The 21,923-nt window shown below is 40.5% G+C and overlaps 1 protein-coding gene and 1 pseudogene across 3 annotated transcripts in view; both read left to right on the forward strand.

The window, feature by feature from the left end:
* The window catches only part of Kat2b (lysine acetyltransferase 2B), a 132,765-nt gene that overhangs the window by 50,464 nt on the left and 60,378 nt on the right, over nt 1-21,923 (forward strand). For 2 of the 3 annotated variants that reach the window (XM_041655475.1, XM_041655472.1), the window contains exons 3-6: nt 2,795-2,940; nt 5,937-6,029; nt 8,153-8,334; nt 17,744-17,935. In XM_041655475.1, the coding sequence (XP_041511409.1) occupies nt 2,836-2,940; nt 5,937-6,029; nt 8,153-8,334; nt 17,744-17,935 (572 nt within the window). In that variant the 5' untranslated portion in view covers nt 2,795-2,835. The remainder of the gene's footprint in view (nt 1-2,794; nt 2,941-5,936; nt 6,030-8,152; nt 8,335-17,743; nt 17,936-21,923) is intronic. The other variant, XM_041655473.1, reaches the window with a different exon arrangement.
* On the forward strand, nt 10,476-10,574 carry LOC121451136 (annotated as a pseudogene).

Here is a 21,923-nt window from a genome sequence, read left to right on the forward strand (position 1 = left end):
TGTGTGTGTGTGTTTGTGTACTTGTGTATTTGAGTGTGTGCCATAGTGTGCTTATGGAGCCAGAGGACAGTCATTTGGAGTTGGTTATCTCCTACTGTGTGAGATAAGAAGGTTGGACTAAGTTTGTCAATCTGGACAGTAAAAACCTTTATCCACTGAGCCACCTCACTGAAAGCCACCATATTTGGTTACTTATTATTGTGTGCATGTGTGTGCATGTAGGTATGAACATGACATAGCACTTGTGAGGAGGTCAGAGGTCAGAGTCTGTTGTTTCCTTCCAGCGTGGGTTCTGGGGATTTAACTTGGGTTGTCAGACTTGTGTGCAAATGGGTGCCCTGGTGAACCATCTTGATGGCTGGCTCCAGTATGATGTGTTAATCTAATTAACCTTAACAGTAAGAACCAGGAGTCAGATACGGAGTGGAAACCTGAAGGATCAGAGAAGCAGAGGAACAGCCGCCAGTTGCTTCCTACCTCTTGGGTTCCTCATTCCAAAAAAAGGCTGAGATCCTCTCTCCATCCCTCTTTATCACCTCTGGTCTTCTCTCGACACAAATCTCCAGAACTCTATGGTTAACTGGTGACTAGCTCCACCCTCTGACTCCAAGCTAGCTTTATTTGTCAGAACAAAAACAAAATATCACACAATATTACCCCTTTTTGTCTAAATAAAAAGCAAAAGGTTTTTTTTTTTTTTTTTTTTTTTTTTTTGAGACAGGGTTGCTCTGTGTAGCTTTGGTGCCTTTCCTGGAACTAGCTCTTGTAGAAAAGGCTGGTCTCGTACTCACAGAGACCCACCTGCCTCTGCCTCCCAAGTGCTGTGATTAAATGTATGTGCCACCACCACCAGACTAAAGACAAAGGTTTTAACTAACCTAGTAAAACTATATACAATAATTATATCCAAATATATACAGGTAGTAATTACATTAACAATGTCTAGTCCATATACATTGACAAAGTCAGAGAAAATGCTCCATTATCTATGCTCTCTTGAGCATCCCAAAGTATAGTACCTAATTTAGTTTCTATCCTAACTTGGTTTATCAACCCAGAACTATCTTTTTATGTCTTTCAACCTTGCGTACTTTACACCTTCCTTGTCAGTTTCTTTTCTGAATTTGTTAACCAAAAAAAAAAAAAAAAACCAAAACTTTTAACCATAGCTATCTAGTCTTCAACTCCATCAGAGACCTGAGGAGGATATAATATTATGTGAGTAACAGTAAGTACAGAATAAGCAACTTCCAAACTTAAGAAAGGAGAGAAATGGCTGACTACTTGGACAGTCCCCTAAAGCTCCCTTGTAATGTTGGGCCATCCATCTTTGGCCTACAGGCCTAGAATATCTGAGAGACTTTTCTGTGAAGCAGGAAATTCTGAAGGGCTGTCCTTGATAGTGTGTGGCAATCCTGTTTTTTTTTTTATGTCCTGCTTGTCTAATTTGCACAGCATACTGTCAGCATTTTTCCACAGGGTCTTTTCCCTCATAGATAGTAAACTCCATAGGAATCTCTTCAGTGCCCATCATCTTCTCTGAAGTAGGTTGGTGCTTCCAGGAGCAGACATGTCTCATTGTCATAAAATAAAAGAACCTATGTTATTAAAATATCTTAAATGCCATTTTCTGTAGATCTCTGAATTGTTTGAAGACCAACTGTCTATCTAAAATATATTACTGTTTGACCTTGCAAACTTACCTAACATGACTACAAGTTCGATTATAATAGGTGACTAATAACAACCGATAACAGTGTTTCTTATTTTTTTATGTGGGAAAAAACCACTCTTTTTTAAAACTAGTCCGTCCCCCCATTTTAGGAATTCCCAATTGTATTACCAAATCTGCTGCTGATGGTGGTGAAGTGTGAGATTGTCTGCTGTTGTGTCGCTTGTCTAAGTGGAGAACACAGGTGGTGAGCAGCCTGGCTGAGGATGGCTGCTGCTGCTGGTGTGTAGCTGTGAGTTGAGAGTGTCTGATGGTGGCAACAACAGTAAAAACCCCAGTGACTGTCAGGGCAGCCACCTAGTGTGGCAGCAGCCCAAGGAAGGGGTTCAAGATAAGCCTGCATCTCACAGGGTGTGGGGAGAGGGAGCTAGTCATCTGAAAAACTTACACAGAGGATCCTGCGGAAGAAACAAGAAACGTGTGGGAAGAGCTGTCTGAAGGCGAGCGGTGTGGTGGTGAGGGGTAACTCTGGTGGTGCTAGGAGCCCAAGTGCTTATGGAAATTGCTGTAGAGAGGCTACAACAGAAAGATCCGAGACTCTCCCAGAGGGCTTGGGGCAAGGGAGGAGAAGCCAGTTGATTCTGGCATCTGTGATTGCATCTGCGGCTATGAGTTGCAGTTGTGTTAGCTGCACAGACAGCGGTAAGTGGCTATCTCTTGCATATGTGCCCCATGTTGAACACCAGGTGAGACATAAAAATAATTAATCTTAACAATAAAAATCAGGAGTCAAATATAGGGTTGCAAACCTGTCTCTCTCTGCCCTACTTTATCACTTCTTGTCTACTCTCTGTACCTCTAGAACTCTATGATTAACTAGTGACCAGCTCCACCTTCTGACTCCAAACACATTTTATTGTCAGAACACAGACAAAATAGCAAACAACACCACTGTTTTATGTTTTTTATTTGTGATCTTGTGTAGTTTATGCTTGCCTGGAATTTGTGTTCTACCTGTCTCAGCCTGCCAAGTCTCGGGATTATAGGCATGTGTGTTTTACTGTGGATAATGTCTGTGACTATCTCTTGAGTCTTACACCTTTTGCTTGCTCTCACCTTTAGCTGCTCATGTTTCCCACTTGGAGAATGCATCAGAGGAGGAAATGAACAGACTCCTGGGAATTGTGTTGGATGTGGAGTACCTCTTTACCTGTGTCCACAAAGAAGAAGATGCAGATACCAAACAAGTTTATTTCTACCTATTCAAGGTGAGATTTTCTAACATTTTTATTATATTTAATTACTTGATTTGTAAGTGTGCTTGTACAGGTTATGGTTCACATGTGAAGGTCAGAGAACAGTTTGTCTTTCAGGTTTCACTTGTTTTTAGATTCATTTTGAAATAGTGTCTCCTAGTCATTTCTAGACTGACTTTGAACTCACTGGTCTTCTTCCCTCAGTCACTCTAGTGCTTGGGTTATAAGCACGGGCCACCATGCTTAGTGATTTCTATAGATTTTTATGAAACCGACTTACCTCCCACTGTGGTTGCTCTCTTTATCTTTCTCTGTAGTGTTTTTTATTCATGTATGTGAGTGTTTTGCTTGCATGAATGTCTGCATGCGTGTACCACAGGAGGGCAAGGCACATGTCAGACAATTGCTCTACCATTTAGCTATATTCCCAGCCCACAAAACTTTATTCTTTTAATAAGAACAATTGTGCTTAACTTATTTTGATTTTTAATTTTAGTTTTTACCTTTTATGGTACTGGGGTTTTGAAACCAGGGTCTTATATGTACCAAACAAGTGTCCTATTGATCTGAATTCCAGCCTCTGCCCCAGCCCCTCTGAGGTGAAGGCAGAGCAGTCAGAAGGCTTAGGTCATCCTCAACTGCACAATGAATTTGAAGCTACAAGAGACTCCATCTTAAAACAAAACTTGAGTAATTATGAGTTTTAAAAACAAGCAATTCCAGTTGCCTGTGTTTATTTTCTGAGTTAAAAAAAAGTCTTTTTTTTTTCTTAGCTCAATTCCCCACTTGGCAACTTGATCTTGTGGAATGTTCAGTTTTGAGGGAAACTGAACTGGGAGACTTTGAACCTATTTCTTCAGACATGAAGTGATGGATGTGGAAACTGGGTATAATGTCTCATGCTAGCATCCCAGTACTCAGGAGGGTGAGACTGTAAGGACTGCTACACATCCAAAGCTAGCCTGTGATTCCTAGTAAGGCACAGGCTAGCCATGGCTACATAGAAAGACCTAGCCAAAAGAAAGGAAAGAGGAAAGGAGAGAAGAGAAGAGGAGAGAAGAGGAGGAGAGAAGAAAAGGGGATGGCTGGAAGAGAAGAGGAGAGGAGAGAAGAGAAGAGAAGGAGAGGGGAGGAGAGGAGAGAAGAGAAAGGGATGGCTGGAAGAGAAGAGAGCTCTGGATATCTTGGATTTGGATTGTAGAAGCAAGTATATCTGTACTGTTGTTTGCAGATGGGAGCGGGCAGAGACCACAGTGCTATGACCCAGGACAATGCTTGCTGGCTGGCTATACTGGCTGTAAGCCACATGGCCTACAGGTTGGAAAGTCTGTCAGTGCCTTCACTTGGCAGGGCATTTGCTCCAAGATAAACAGTAGCGGCAGCTATGCAGTCCTTGTTTTCCCTCAACTAAGTTATTTTTCTAAAGAAGCAGTAACAACCAGAATCTGTCAGGGTTCAATCAGATGACTCTGTGATTCAATCCTCTACCCACCCACCCCATACCATTTTAGAATATACCATTAGTACCCTAAAACTTTTTTTTTTAAGATTTATTTATTTATGTATGAGTGCTTTATCAACTTTAGGTCAGAAGAGGGCATCAGATCCCACTATAGATGGTTGTGAGCCACCATGTGGTTGTTGGGAATCGAACTCAGGACCTCTAGAAGAATAGCCAATGCTCTTAATTACTGAGCCACCTCTCCAGCCCCTCTAAAACTTTTTTTTTTTAAAAATGGATTTTCCTTCTACCTTCTATCTGCTATTTACCCTTAATCCCTTAGTTAATACAATGAAATGGAAGGAAGGGAGGATGAGAGAGAGAGAGAGAGAGAGAGAGAGAGAGAGAGAGAGAGATGGAGGGAAAGAGAGAAAAAGAAGGAGGAGGAGGAGGAGATAATAGAGGAAATTTTTAGAAGAAAACAGAAACTATGAGAATCCTGTAAAGAATCCACTGAGATTCCCAGCAGCCATGGCAAAGAGGGAATTCCTTGGCTAACTTAGCTCTCTGTTTGGCTTCAAACTCATTTTGTAACCGATGACGGCCCTGACGGCAGTCCTCTGGTCTCACCCTTCCATGTACTGGGATTATAGGTGTGAGTGACCACATTCAACCTAAGAAAATGTTTTAAAGTAGACTTAAACATAAGCATCAAGGGAGGAAGAGAAGTGTGGATTTCTCCAGAGTCCTTAGGGTTGAATTCATTTTCAGCTTAGTTCTGGGTAAAAATGGCTCTGTCCCTTTTCTGTTTGTTTGCTCTTTGGAGACTTTTGATCCTAGGACAGGAATTAAAAGCAGTATATTTGGTTTGTGGGCACCAAGAACATGCACTTGGCATCTACAGATGGAGAAGAAATGGAAAAAGAACTAGAGAAAGTTCCCTCCCAGGGGACTCCTGTGGGCAGCAGTTGCCTTATTTATAGAATGGATCCTGGCTTTTCTAGTGTTTACTCTGAGACCTTCAGCTACTTGTGGTGGCTTCAATAAGTATAAATGGACTTTTGGGTCCTTAGCAAGCAAAAATGGCAAAAAAGGGGAAACTGAGGGGAAGGGTAGAGTGTGGGGATCAGCGCAGGGTAGTCTGGGCTGCTCAAAATTGGAAGAGCTCCCTAAGCTCTGTTTAGAGACATGAGGAAAGTTTGTGGTAGCCAGGAGTTTGTTTGAGTTGAAGATTAATTCTCATGCGGCTGAGTAGAATATAGTTGGTGACTTCACTTAAAGGTTAGGTATATGTGGGGTGGGAAATGAAGAAAAGGAATAGATGTGGTGTGTGTGTGTGTGTGTGTGTGTGTGTGTGTTTTAAGTCCCAGTTATGTTGGTACATACCCATAATTCCATCATTTGGGTAGGTGAGGGTGAGAAAGAAGGGCTATGAGTTTAATGCCAGTCTAGACTACATAGGGAGACTCTGTCTTAAAAAAAACCAAATGATAAATCACACACTCACAAACACACCCTAAAAAGCATTTCAAACTAAAGATTTCTTTTAAAAATGATTTCTTTGCAGCTCTTGAGAAAGTCTATTTTGCAAAGAGGAAAACCTGTGGTTGAAGGCTCCTTGGAGAAGAAGCCCCCATTTGAAAAACCCAGTATTGAACAGGTAAAATTATTTTGAACATCTCTTTTACATGAATTTAAAGCCGAAGCACTCCTGCCAGCTTTTGTTTGCTAGTGCTCAAACCTAGAACCACGTGAATAGTCAGTATATACCATTAAGCTGTATTCTAGCGAACTCTTCATACTTCCTTCCACATTTCTGTATAGGTCTTGCATACATCCCCACTCAGCTTCAAGATGTTAACACAAAGAAAATAGGAATTACCTGGGACACTCTGGGTCCCACAAGCATGCCTGAAATTACCTGGCGCCAGTGAGAAGGAAACAAGGAACACACAACAAACCTGATTAGGAGTTTATTGGGGGGAGAGATGTACAGACCTGGTGAAGCTTGGTGTGCGTGCGGGCGGGGGGGGGGGGGGGAGGGAGAGCTGAAGATGGTGCATCCATCTTTTAAAGGCTGCCTAGCGAGCACATGCGCACCTGGGGATGATGTGGCACTGTCATACATAGAAGACGGAGCTCACACTTGTGCGCAAGGGCTCACGCAGCTGCGTCGTACGTAGATGATGCAACCATGCTGCACGTGGGTCATGGGGGAATCTTAATATTCCCGGGGCCATTAGGCACTTCTGCCTGAGGGCTTGTCTGCACATGCGTGGCCCTGGAACCCAGAAGTGTCAGCCATTACAATGTTCACTGTAATAAATAATCTAGCTTCTGTCTTTTAGGCGTGTTGTGCACTTAGACTCCACTCTGTATGTAGGGGAAAATGAGTAGAATGTGTAGTTGGTAAGAATTCATAAAGTGTGCTTTCTTGCTCTTGATGTCTTAAAATCAAATCTTTGTCTTTTTATTTGGCACTGTGGGAAAAAAAATGATTGAGGAGAGAGGGAATCATTAATGATGTGGAAAACATTGTATCCTGAGGTGTGTTTAATTCTAATTCTAGCTTTGTTTCTGTGATAAAATACTTGATTTTAGAAAAGCAGCTTGAAGAGAAAGGGGTTTTATTCAGCTTTCAACCTAGGTTGTAGTTTTTCATAGCAGGGAAGTCCCATGGCAGGAGCCCCTCAAAGCTGGTCAGAGCACAGTCACAGTCAAGAGCAGGGAGAAATGTATGCATGAGAATCGCTTATGTTCAGTTTGGTTTTTCCACTCTTAGGAAGATCAGGACCTCAGTCACTGGGAATGGTGTTACCTATAATGTATCTCATAAACTTGATTAAGATCATGCCCTGAAGACATTCCCAACGGCCAAGCCATTGTCAACAGTCCCTCTCTAGGTCTCCTTCCCTGAAATCCATCCTAGGTCATCCAGTTTACAGAGCTAACCATCACCAAATGATACCAGAGTCTTTTACATAAATGACTTTTGTAAGTAAGTGTTGGGAGAACACATTTTTCTTTTCTTCCACTCCTCTTTATTTATTTATTTTTTTGAGACAGGGTTCATTTGTGTAGCCCTGGCTGTCCTGGAACTCACTATGTAGACCAGGCTGGTTTCACACTCAGAGTGTCTGCCTCTGCCTCCAGAGTGCTGGGATTAAAAGCATGTGCAACCCCCACCCGGCTGAGAGTTAAGTTTCATGTTGATTCTAAACTAATAAGAGTTCAAGAACTAATAAGAGTTTTTGTTCTTTTATGTGATGAGATGGGAATATTCTATAGAAAGTTTAGATTAATCTCTAATGGTTGTGGAAAAATGCACATTTCTGAATGTTTCTTTTTCTTCCTCTGCTATTCTTTAAAACTACAAGAGTGTTAAAAAAGGTACAAATTTTAGTGTTTAGGTTGATGAAAGATAAGGTAGAAAGTTTAAAAAATTTCGCAGAGAGAATCATTTATCCAAGTCCTCACTCTTCATGCTTTTTCATTTAAAGGGTTTTGACCCTTCCCATCTGAACCCATGATTTTCTCCTTGATGCTCCAGGATTTAAAGAGGGAACAGAATTGTAATTCTGTTTTTCCGTTTTGTCACCTTTTCTTCCACTGTGACGAGAAGGGAGTTTTCTCCTGGGCTGTGGTGTTTATTTTGAAGAAAAGGGAACATTTTTTTGTGGACTGAGAATGTCTGTTCCTTTGCTACAACAACTAAGGTTGTGTTCATTCAGAGTTAGTGTGGTCACGTAGCTACATGAACATGCTGCCTTCCACTCTTTTCAGGGTGTAAATAACTTTGTACAGTACAAGTTTAGTCACTTGCCATCAAAAGAGAGGCAGACAACAGTTGAGCTGGCCAAGATGTTTCTGAACCGAATCAACTACTGGCACCTGGAAGCTCCGTCACAGCGCAGACTGCGATCTCCCAATGATGACATCTCTGGATACAAGGAGAACTACACAAGGTAATTGAGTCGAGGTACTGATGTGGGAGTGTCATATATCAATCTGTTGATTTCATTGGTTAAGCAATAAAGAAACTGCTAGGCCCATTTGATAGGCCCACCTTTGGGTGGGTGGAGTAAACAGAACGGAAGGCTGGGAGAAAGAAGCGGAGTCAGGGAGTCGCCATGATTCTCCCATTCCAGACAGACACAGGTTAAGATCATTACTGGTAAGCCAGCTCGTGGGCTACAGCAGATTATTAGAAATGGGCTAGTCCAGGTGCAAGAGCTAACCTAGAAGAGGCTAGATAGAAATGGGCCAAGCGGTGTTTAAAAGAATACAGTTTCTGTGTAATTATTTTGGGGCATAACCTAGAGCTAGCCATGTGGGCCGCCGGGTGCCGGGGACGCAGCCCCGCCGCCCCTAATTACAACAGAGGTACTGCACCCTGGCTCTAAACATGAAATCGCTGTTTGCCTCTGCAGGAAAGGGTTGCCCAGTTATTATGGTGACTCCACCAACTCGTAGAACATGTCTATGTTGTTTAACTTTCAAGTTCTTAGTTTGCTTTCTAAATTCAATTTTCTATCTATCTGTCTGTCTATCTATCATCTATCATCTATCTATCTATCTATCTATCTATCTATCTATCTATCTATCTATCTATATCTATCAATCATCTATCCATCTATCCCCTCTCTCTCTCTCTCTCTCTCTCTCTCTCTCTCTCTCTCTCTTTCTCTCTCTCTGTTTGTCTGTCTGCCACGTAACTTGTGTGGAGGTCAGAGAGAGCAGGTTGTAGGAATTCGTTCTCTCCTCTACCATGTGATACAGAGGGATGTGACTGAGTCCTCAGGTTTGCTGGCATGCACTGCTACCCAGTGAGCCATTCCACTGACTCTGTATTTTGGATATATTAAACTAAATAAGGTTAACTTGTACTTTTTTATTTCTTCAATGTTTCTACTATCTAATTTACAATAACTACATGAGCTGGTTGCATATGTCTTTAATTCCAACACTTGATAGGCAGAAGCAGGTCCATCTATGAGAAGACCAGTCTGGTTTACATTAGTGAGTTTCAGGTCAATCAGAGCTATATAACGAGACTTTGTCTCAAAGGAAAAAGATACATGAACTAATACATAGCTTGTATTTTTTTTTAAATTTAACCTTTTTGTATTAAGTTTAATGAGAAGAGTACAAAATCACATAACAAACTGAACCAACAAGACATGAAAGATAAATTAGAAAACAAACAATTTGGCACATTCATTATACAAAATATAAAGACCTATATTTATCTTCATTTTAAACAGCAGTGGCCAATATTATCCATTTTATTTCTTTTCATGATATTCCTACTGTGTGTGTTTGACACAGGGTGCATGTAGCTCATGTAACCTTGGATTCTCTGTATACCCCAGGCTGGTTTTTAACATAGGATCTTCTGCTCAGTGTCATGAATTCTGAGATTGCAGGTGTGCAATACCAAGCCTGTCTTTGTAGCTCTTAAGGAAGAAAATTATTGTTTAATCAATAAAAAAAGGACCCCCCCCCAAAGCAAATAGTTAAAGGAAGAGGTTTGTGTGTGTGTACACCTGTGATTCTATGCACTCAGCAGAGGTGGAATGACTGGGAATAAAATAAAACGAGGTATGGTGGCACACAGATTTTATTACAGCACCCAGGAAGCAGAGGCAGTCAGATCTTTGAGTTCAAGGCCAGGCCTATCTATACAGTGAGTCCAGGACAGCCAGGGCTACATAGAGAAGACCTGTCTCCAAAAATCAGTCAGTCAGTCAGTCAAACAAACAAACAAACAGAAATAAATAAAATAAAGTAATAGTATAGGGTAGCATTTGGGAACTATCATGAAACAGGTAGCGCATATTAATAGATACTTATGAAATAGCAAAAACAAAATGTGGGTTTTGAGTGGACTCAAGGCTTATCTCTGTCTCTCCCAGCTGTTGACCAGTCTCTTCCCTGATACTCAGTTTCTTCTTCTGTGAAGTTGTATTTTGTGGGAAGTTTGCACTGCTGTCTGGCACGAAACAGATTCAGGGAAATTTTTTTAACCCCCCTGTCTAAAACACAGTCTGCCAATGTGGAGTTGTGTAGCTGAAAATAGACAAGAGTAATGAACAATTGAGCAAGAGTTCTTCAGCAGCACAAATACTTCAACTGGAACGACCCAGAGAGATGAACATGGCTGCTGCGCAAGGACACACAAATTCATGAAGCAGTCCGTGTTTTTAATCTCAGTTTTCCCATGGTCTCCTAAAGATGCTATTGCTCCTAGACAGCAATGAGTAATTTAAATAACATGATGCTCACATTCCCAAGCTGTGGGGTGGGTGGTTTTTGGTCATTTGATGGATATTGGTCATTGTTTGGGAGGGAGAAGTGGTCACAAGTTTTTATTGATTAGGGTCAGGGAGGTGCTAGGATACTAAACAAAGGAAATTAGATTCAGGGATCTCATTCTGATAAGAAAAAGGGGGATATATGGAAATGACAGGATAAAAGAGGAGGTTATTGAATCAACTTTCAAACTAAAAAAAAAACAACTACTAGTCTCAAATATTTTACATTATGGGTTTTTGTAAATTGATACAAATTTAGGGTTATTTTTGTTATACTGTATATGTTTCTACTCTTGTTTAAGATATTTCTGTGTATTGATACAAATTTAAGGTTAATTTTTACAATATATGTATTTTTCTATTCTTGTTAAGGTATTGTACCCATGCAACTAATTTAAAAATGTAAAGTTCTAGTCCTTGAAAGCTTGTAAGGATAATAAAGAAAAGTTAACAGTGATCTATGACAGTCAAACTTGTTGTCACATTAGGTATTTTTTCATGGTTAAACTGTTATACTTGTAGGTAGATGGTCTTCAAACATTTCAGAGACATACAGAATATGACATTTAAGATGCTTTAAAAATCTAAGGCTTTTCATGATAGTGAGACATGTCTGGTCCTAGCAGCACCAGTCTACTTCACACATAGAAGGATGATGTGTATCAAAGAACTGATATATGGAGGGTTTTTTTCCATTGTGACAGAGGTAGTCATTTAGGCAAGAAATCGTCCTTGCCTTGACTGCTGACAGCATACTGTACAAACTGGAGAGGCAGGACATAAAGGAATAAGACTGATGAACTTTGCCAAGACTTTCAAAATTCCTGCTTCACAGAAAAGTCTGACAGATATTCTGTGCCTGTAAGCCGAAGTTGGATGCCCCACTTGGGTGACTGTCCAGGAAGCCAACTATTTCTATAATTTCTACCATTTTCAAAGTTGCTTGCTTTGCACTTCTTGTTTATTGAAGTAATATTACATCCTTTTTGGGTCTCTGATAGGTGAAGATGAGATAGTTGTTATAGTTACAGTTTTCTATTTTACCAAATCAAATTCAATAAGGAAACTTACAAAAGATGTGTAAAGTATATAAATTTGAGAGACATAAATGCTTAAATTGTTTTTCTAAGAAAATGTTTTGAGGTCTAAAAAAATATAGTAGGTTTTGAGATGTTAGTGCAAATTAGGATAAAAAGTGAATTTTTCAAGGTACAAAACTTTGGACTCACCAAGATAGGATAGACTTTTCTCTGAATTTTCCATATGCAGATGAACTGGACATTCTGAATGTAAGTCTTACCTGATAATTGTTCTTATTGTTTATAGTTTTATTATATTAGAGTTAAAAACCTTTCCTTTTTGTTTAGACAAAAGGGAGAAATGTTGTCAAATAAACTTTTTGTACACTGTGAAGATGTGTCTTTGCCAAGGCACTTTCTGATTGGTTTAATAAAAAGATGAATGGCCAATAGCTATGCGGGAAGAGGTTAGGTGGGACTTCCAGACACCAGAGAAGGAGAGGAGATGAATCTAGGTGCAGGAGAGAAGTCAGAGGACAAAGAGAGGGAACAGGAGGTACAAGATGGAGGAGAGGTAAAATACCATGAGGCACAATGTAAATGCTAGTGGGACAAATCTAAGGTTTAGGTTGAGCTTTCATAATTAATAGTAAGTCTCAGTGTCATTTTTTTGGTAGGCTGGTGGCCCAAGAAAAAAATCTGTTTACAGTGAGTGTTTGAATGAGACCTTTGAGGCTAATATGGCATCTGATAGAAATAGCAGAAGAAGGTAGATGCACTTACCACCCTGCTTATTCTATCATGCCCTTTGATTAAGACAGGAAGCAAGGAGAAGAACCCAGCAAAGTTGGGGGAATTAAAGTAAAGAAACCCATACTTATGGACATACCATTAACATGAAAATGAGGCAAAATAGGATTTTCTGCTGTTAATATTGGGCTTAGAGATGAAGGTACTTGTCCCAGAGATAAACTGTAAGGCTTTATTCAATAAAAAAATTTAAAAAAAAAACAACCTGAGGTAATGCACACCTATAATCTTAGTCCTCAGGATTTAAAGCCAGGAGGGTCAGGAGTTCAAAGTCAGATTGAGCTACAGGAGAACCTACCACAAAATTCAAACTCAATAAAGCAGATTTAACAGTATTGCTTGTTACTATTTTGAATAAAAGGAAAAGTACTGCAAGTTTTTAATTATAATTTAGCCAGTTGTGGTGGCATGCCCCTTTAATCCCAATACTTGAGAGGTAGAGGTAAGTGGGTCTTTGAGTTTGAAGTCATTCTATTCTATATAAGTAGTTCCAGGCCAATCAGGACTACAAAGAGAAACCCTATCTCAAAAACAAACAATAAAAGCTTTTATTATATAAGTATAAACTTTTATAATTATAAATCTTTGTAGCAGAAATCCCACCTTCTTAGAATGTCAGCTGCCTTTAATGTGTTTTAGACCTAAGTCAGCACCCCTCACTTTCAGACATGAACCCCAGATGGTGCATTCTTTTAACCCCAGCACTCAGGAGCCTGGAGCAGGAGGCTTCTGAGTTCAAGGACAGCCTGCAGGAGACTCTGATTCACAGAGCGGTTGAGATAAGAGATAGAATATTTAAATAAGTTTTACTCTTTATCAGAAGTTTAGCCACCTAAGCCAGGCTTGGTGGAACACATCTTTAATTCCAGAATTTCAGTAGCAGAGGCAGGTGGATCTTTGTGAATTCGAGGCTAGTCTAGTCTATAATGTGAGTTCCAGAATAGGCAGGACACAGAGAAACTATGTCTCAATAAACAAACAAACAAATAAAATCAACCAAAACAAAAAAGTATTGCCATCTATCGATATGATCAATATGGAAAATTACCAGATAATGCGATTAAAATAGTGCTAGGGTTATGAAGTGCACTATCAAGCCTGGTTTATGCAGTGTTGAGGACTGAATCCTGGGCATGCATGCAAGGCAAGCACTGTCCCTACTACGTTACAACTCCAGCAGTGTTTTCTTGTCTTTTAATCTTAAATCTTAAATAGTGTCAGGATAGTCAAAGTTGCATGGAGTGGGACTTCTGATTACAAAAGTTTGTGACCAGGTAGCTCCTGTGTTTATATTTTCTTAATTAATTATTGAGCTGGCTTCTTCTCATTTCCAGATACTTTTCCTGTTTTATTTATGGTTTTATTGCTGTGAAGAGACACTGTGACCACTGTAACTCTTATAAAGCAAAACATTTCATGGGTGCTGGCTTACAGTTCAGAGGTTTAGTTCATTATTATGATGGGAAACATGGCAGTGTGCAGACTGACGTGGTACTGGAGGAGCTGAGAATTCTATGAGAGAGTTCTTGATCCATAGGCATCAGGAAAGAGCCTGAGCCACACTATGCCTCAAAGCCTGTCTGACAGTGCCACTCACTATGGGCCAAATATTCAAACATAGGAATCTATGGAGGCCATTTTTAGTCAAACCACCACACTTGCCTTTAAATGAGCACAATTAACGCCCAATAATATTGACTTCAAAACAGATGAATTTTGGAATTACAGAGTAAGTAATGCTTTTTTGTAACAAGGTCACTTTCAATAATAAGTAAAATTCAAAATAATATTTGCACATGAAATATTAAGAGAGAAGGATGAAAAGAAACAGAAGTAGCATATATAAGGTTTTAAGATTGTGAATCTAGGGAGATTGTTCAGTGGTTAAGAGCACACACTGCTTTTGTAGAGGACCTGTGTTTATTTTCCAGCACTCATCTTAGGTGGTTCATAACAACCTATAACTCCAGTTCCAAGTGATCTTACACCCTCTTCTGGCTTCCTCAGGCAGCCGGCACACACCTAATGTAGATACCTACATGCAGGCAAAATAGCCATACACATAAAATAAAACTGAAAAGAAGAAAAGATTGTGAATCAAAGCAGATGCAGTAACGCTAACCTGCTTCTTCCTAATGAGCGACTTACGTAGCAGGATTGCTGTGAGTTCAAGACCAGGCTAGACTACAACCAGCAACTACAACTGTCTCAAAATATGGAGGTGGGACAGGGAGCAAGCAAAAACCCTCTTCCTTCTCTTCCATCCATCTTCTCTTTTTCCATCTTTCGAAGACCAGCTTCAACAAAAATCGTACAGGGTAGGAGTGTGAGGATTAGAATTATTAAGCAAAAGGAACAGAGATATGAGAGAAATAAGAGACAGAAACACAGAACAGCATCGGGAGGAGCATTCAGTGAATACTGAATTCGCCTCATTTATTTTCCACATGCTCATATATTTCACTCCAAAAGGGGAAGGGGAGGCAAAAGACTTTATTAGCATGATATAAGGAATAGACTTGAATTCTCTGATCTAGGTGGAGCTGATCCACCTCTATACCCAAAATACTAATTAACCACACCCTAGGTCAGAATCTCTCATTTGTAGTCACACCTGTTGTCAACAACATTGAGAGAGCAAAAATAAGCTCAAACTTTTGACCTCCAGTCAAGGAGGAACAAGCTCACAACTGTGGGTCCCCACATCCGTCCATCCCTCCCTCCATTCCCACTTCCCTGTGTAGCTCTGACTGATGTTGAACCTGCCACCCTCCTGCCTTAGCCTTCCAGAAACAGGAAATTATATGTGTGTGTGTGTGTGGGGGGGGAGTGTTAGGCACAAAACAATGTGAAAAAACGAGGCCACAGATGTGCACAGTGGTATGCTGCTCATTTCTGTCCTCACTTCACCTTCCTTACCTTTGGTATCCTCGCTGAGGGAGGACGGGCTTTGATTTTTGGAAAGCAGCACTAACTTGGAAGAGGATGGTTTGCAAAATGGCTCATTCCCATAGGATTTCCCTAGTTGAGAGCTGCCCTCTGGGACTCTCATGATTTGTGGTTTTTGCTGTTTCTGGTTCTCTAGCATCACTGCGGGAAGAAGCCCCTATTGGCAGCTCACTGCAAACCTGGTTCCTTGCTCATCCTACGGTACTGAAAGCAGTTTTGACTCTGACCCTAGAGGGTGTACCTAGGCGACAGATGGTCAAAGCTTATTACTTCCTGCACCTGACTGGGTTTTCAACAGTCTTAGAGCTCTTTATCTTCTCCCCACAGCTTCAGTGGTAAGAGAGTGTTGCCTAGGCAATTCATTCAATTTTTTTTCATTCACTCACCCTGTATCATAAGAAAGAAGTGTGCGTGTGTGTGTGTGTGTGTGTGTGTGTGTGTGTGTGTGTATTTGAAAGGAAAGAGTGTTAATATGTAGCTATCCCAAATTGGCTTCAAACTTCAGTGAAATTTACCTCAGCCACTTGAGTTCTGGGATCATGAGGGCATGTACTATCATGCTTAGTTGCATAGGTATTTATTTATTTTAGTGCATTTTATTTATGTAGTGTGTGTATATGCACATGTGCTCGTGTGTGTGTGTGTGTGTGTGTGTGTGTGTGTGTGTGTGTAGGTCAAAAGAAAAACTTGTAGGAATTGATTCTGGGTATCAGGGATGGAACTTTGGTTGTTAGGCTTAGCAGCAAATGGCTTCCCCCTTGAGCAATCTTACAAAAGGGAATTTCTCTGTTGCTTTTCTTATTTCTTTCTCATTTATATAGTTTTTTTTTTCTTGTCAGTCCTGGAGATAAAACCTAGGAACTTGCTCATGTTAAGAAACCATTCGAAGGGCTGGAGAGATGGCTCAGTGGTTAAGAGCACTGACAGTTCTTCCAGAAGATCTGGGTTCAATTCTTAGCACCCACATTGCAGCTTACAACTGTCTGTAGCTCCAGTTTCAGGGGACCTGACACCTTCACAGACATATATGCAGGCAAAACACCAATGCAAATAAAAATAAAAAACTTTAAAAAAGAAAGCATTCTGCCTCTGAGCTACATCCCAATCCGTATTTTATATACATACTTCCTTTTTAAATTTTTTTTAAAAATTAAGTACTTTATACTATTAAAATATCTTACACCTATCAAATGTTTTATAGAAAAGAGTCATTTCCAACTCTATAATTAGGCAAGGTCATTTTGGCCATGTAGATGTGATATTATGTGCATTTTTCAGATGCCTACTCTGACTTCACATGGACAGTGAAGGAATATACCACACAACACATCCAGTTATAGTGCATTTGGACTTCAGTGACTCAGGCAGCCACACTTCTCTTGTTGTTCAGTGAGTTAGGTACAGAGTCTCTGTCCTGGCCTGCAGAAGCATCCCTGCTGGCCTGCAGGAATTCTGGGGCTCAATCTTTAATACTCATCTACTTTAGCATCCAGAGTACTAGGTTTATAGGCTATAACTCATGGACTATAATCTCAATATAAACACAGATTACAATCTGTACCTTAGAAAATCACTCCATAGAAAATCTAGTAATTAGCTGTTATTTGTCCCTGTTTTATAGGCAAAAAGGGGGCACTGAATAGTGTACTATTTCCATGTAGGTAGTCAAGTGGTAAAGTGTTGACTGAGGTTTCTGTCCTGCCCAGTTCCTGCAATCGTTAAGTCCCAAAGAAATCACGCAGAGGTCTACATTAATCATAAACTGGTTGTTATAACTTATTTTAGCCCATTATTCTTGTCTATGTTAACCAAATGGCTCAGTACCTTTTTCAGTGAGGCAGTCACATCTTGGTTCTTCTGTGGCCAGGTCACAACTGTAGAGGAATGGGCTTCCTTCTTCCCAGAATTCTCCTGTTCTCTTTGACCTGCCTCTACTTTCTGTCTGCTTATCCCGCCTATACTTCCTGTCTGGCTACTGGCCAATCAGTGTTTATTTAAAATATGATTGACAGAATACAGATCATTGTCCCACACCAGTAAAGCAGAATTGGATTTAAGGTTCCCTGCATGATGAAAGGAGGATGCCCACATGGGATCACAGGGGATATATATATGGGCCAGCTGGTCTCATCCCAGGCTCACTACCTGGCAGTGATCTTGTTGGCTTGTCATCATAGGCCTACTCAACTAAGCTTCATTGCCTAGCAGGTCTCTGTGACTGGGTGTTTTGGAAGACTGTGACTTGGTAGCCCACTGATGGCCCTCGTCTCCTCTTCTTACAGGTGGTTGTGCTACTGTAATGTACCACAGTTCTGTGACAGCCTACCTCGGTATGAAACCACAAAGGTGTTTGGGAGAACACTGCTTCGCTCAGTCTTTACCATCATGAGACGACAACTCCTGGAGCAAGCCAGACAGGAAAAAGACAAGCTGCCTCTTGAGAAACGCACATTAATCCTCACACATTTCCCAAAGTAAGGGGGTCTACTTGTGGGCTTTTGCTTTATCCTGCTCTGAGGTTGTGGAGAACATGCCAAAGTCTACTTAAGTACTAAAATCATGCACATCAGGGAAAGTGTCTGGAGAGGAAGAAGGACTTTCCGTTCCCAGATTTCTCAGCTTTCCATACAGCAAGCCTGTACTTACTTTGTTTTTATTTGTTCATAGTTTTTGAGACCCTAGCTTTCTTTCAACTCACTATATGGACCAGGCTGGCATTAAACTCACAGATATCTGCCTGCCCTCCTGAATGCTGGGGTTAAAGGTATATACCACCACTTCTGTCTTAGTTAGGGTTTCTAGTGCTGTGAAGAGACACTATGACCATAGAAACTCATAAAGGAAAGTGTTTAATTGGGGCTGGCTTACAGTTTCAGAGGTTTAATCTATTATCATTGTGGTAAGAAGCATGGCAGTATGCAGGTAGATATGGTGCTGGAGAAGGAGCTGAGAGTTCTCATCTTTACCCTCAGGTAGAAGCAACTGTGTACCACAGTGAGTGTAGCTTGAGCATAGGAAACCTCAAAACCTGTCCCTCTATACTTCTTCCAACAAAGTGACACCTACTCCAACAAAGCCAAGCCTCCTAATAGTGTCACTCCCTTTGGGATCCATTTTCTTTCATAACACCCCTAACATCTGACTAGCACTTGTTAAGTTAATTAAATTTCTTTGACAATTTCTTATGTGTATATGATGCATTTTTATTGCTCTGACCTCTACTCTCTTTTGTTGCACACCCCTCTTCTGTACTAATTTATTTTCCATATCCACACATTCTTTGTCCTTCTATGTTCTACTCAGACTGTCTGTGACCATGGCGTTGGAACTATCTATTGTATTATGTGGGTTCACCAGTGGACACAGCTGAAGCCAATGTCTCCTCACCCCCAGCATCTGTCAGTACCAATAGTTTTTTGTGACTGACTGGAGAGAGGGCCAGTCTTGTGCAGTCACAGCCTTTATATGGCTCTATGTATTTCAGCTACCTTAGTGTTAAAGATGGATGAGAGAGAGCATGTAGGTGCTGTTTCTGTCCATTCTGGGGGTGCAGAAGAACCTAGGCAATCCTCTCTGAGCCCTGGTGAAGTTCACCCTATGAAAAGCAAGCTGCCAGAGCCGGGGAGGAAGCTTCCTCCTCTGAACTGTTGCTTCGAGAATGCACACTCTCTGTGACTCTTGGATCTTGCTTTGCTGATGTGTTATAGAAAAGGAAATTTGGGCTGGGCGGTGGTGGTGCACACCTTTAATCCCAACACTTGGGAAGCAGAGGCAGGTGGATCTCTGTGAGTTTGCGGGCAGCCTGGTCTACAAGAGCTTTTTCCAGGACAGGCTCTAAAGCCACAGAGAAACCCTGTCTCGAAAAACAATACAAAACAAACAAACAAAAAAAAAAAAGGAAATTCGAGTGCTACATTCTGGATTCTGGACCTTGAGGCCATAAGAATTTTGTTTCCTCAAACCTCAGGCCTCACACATTGGGTATGTAGCCTGCCAGTGAGGTCCATCCTCAGGTTAGAACCCTGAGTCTAGTCTAGGAAGAGGATGCCTACTGGAGAGGAATTAAGTATGGCTACAGCTCGTGGCTTGTTGAGCAAGGACCACAATACATGAATGACCAATACACAATACGGTTGGGTTTTAGGGGATGGATGGAAATTTTTTTAAAAAAAATTCTGCTTAGGTTGGTGTACAGTAGAAAAAAAGTAAAGATTCGAGAGCTACCAGGAGTGACGAGGCATTTCTTTCTTCCCTGTCCTACCAGGAGTAACATATTTCCTTCCTCTTGAACTGAAAACTCTCCATTTGGAACACACTAGGAGAGGCAGTTTTGTATTCTTTGATCAAAGATTATTGAAATTTTGCTTTTGGGAAACTAATATTTGGATTTCTTTGATTTTTTTAATTATGTGTACACACATCTCTATGTGGTCTGTGTATGTAAGCACGAATAGCTGAGAAGACCAGAAGTGCTTGGTTTGGCTAGAGCTGGAATTGTAGGCAGTTGTGAGTACTTGATGTGGGTTCTGGGAATTGAATTTGACTCTTCTTTACAAGATCAATATATTTTCTTAACTGCTGAACCTTATGTTTAGCCACAGAAAAACTGAATTTTTATTATCAAGATATTGTTATTGAGTTACCCAATTTGTGTTTTAGGAAAGATGTTAACAGTTCTTGAGTGTTTTGTTTGTTTGTTTTGTTTTGTTTGTTTGTTTGTTTTAAATATTTATTTATTTATTATGTATACAATATTTTGTCTGTGTGTATGCCTGCAGACCAGAAGAGGGCACTAGACCCCATTACAGATGGTTGTGAGACACCATGTGGTTGCTGGGAATTGAACTCAGGACCTTTGGAAGAGCAGGCAATGAATGCTCTTAACCTCCAAACCATCTTTCTAGCCCAACAGTTCTTGTTTTGAGAGAAGATCTCAGTCTGTAGTCTAGGCTAGCTGTGAACTCAGAGTTTTTCTCTACATAAGCCAGCCTTCGTAGTGGTGGGATTACAGGTGTTTATCACCAAATCTGGCTCTAAACATACTTTTCTAAAATTTAAGAATAAGTTAGGTACTGAGTTGGGAGGTAGGGATCAACTAAATTGAAATGTGTCAAAACTGTATGTGGGAACCTGTTACTTTGTAAGCTGATTTGAAAAATAAAAGTAAGGGAGAAAAAAATGCACTAAGCAGAAAGGTTCAAGGACTGGGGGTGTCCCTCAATGACAGAGTTTTTGTCTCCCGGGGGTTTTATCCCCAACATTACATGTGCTTATATGCTCAAGTGCACACACACACATGCACACATAGAACAACAACAACAATAGAAATCTTTTTCTGATTAAGATTACAGAACTCTCCTTGACTGCTGGATCCTAATCCAAAGGCTAACGAAGGAAATGCTGTGGCTAGTGGTGAAGGGCTTGAACCAAGTACTCAACATTTACAGTATCAACTTTTTCTAAGATGAGATGAAGGCATGCTCAGCAGGAAGCAAAATTCCAGCCATGAAATGTATAGGATTCCAGAAGAACGTTTAAGTTGCATGCTACCCCAGCTAGAAAGTGTGTGGTTCTGATTATGCAGCATCACAGAGGTCATGTCTCAGGCTTTGAAAGCTCCTTTCCTCCATTTTAAAGCCATCTCACACTTAATGTTTCTAATTTGCCACTTAAGGAGCGTTCTGTCTTCAGAGGGTAGCGGTCTATCTCTGTCAAGGCACATAGAGGGAACCTGAGTCCCATACCTGTTGTAGTGCTAATGGAGAAATTTAATTACTTTGTATAGTGGCAGTTTTATTAGTTTGTATAATAACAGTAAAATTATTTTTGCCCTTTGTAGATATTTGCTAATTATAGTGTGTTGTTCGCTCAGCTCACAATTCTGGCATGTCTGTGTGCTGAACTGAGAAATCAATGCTGCTCTTTTTCCTTCTTCTGTTACTAATGATAAAAATACCACTCACGTCTTTCAAATCTCTTTTCATAGCACATGACAACATTGGAGGCTGTTTATACATATAGTTTTGGATATTAACCCAGGTGCATTTGAACTTGGCCATGTATGCCAGATGGAGACCTAGTACCTATTTCCCCTATAGAACCTATTTCTCTGGTTTGTTCCTAAATTTCATACCCTTCTTCCTATCTTTATATGTTGCTTTTTCTTTCATTACTTGCCTTTATTTATTTATTTATTTAAATTTCTTTATCTCTCATGTATTACATCCTGACCCCAGTTTTCCCTCCCTCCAAACCTCCCAGTTTTCCCTTTCCTCCATATTATTTATTTCTTGAAACAGAGTCTAACTATCTAGCCTTGATTTCTTGCTGGTCTGGAACTTTCTATGTAGACCAGGCTGCCTTGAACTTACAGAGATCCACCTGCCTCTGTCTCCCAAGTGTTGTGATGGAAGGCTTGTACCCAGCTCTTATTAATTTTGCAGTTCTGAGACTGAATTTAAG

This window comes from Microtus oregoni, unplaced genomic scaffold (genome assembly GCF_018167655.1).
Source record: "Microtus oregoni isolate MIOR12 unplaced genomic scaffold, Mior012 000007F_ref0000211, whole genome shotgun sequence".
Classification (NCBI taxonomy): Eukaryota; Metazoa; Chordata; class Mammalia; order Rodentia; family Cricetidae; genus Microtus; species Microtus oregoni.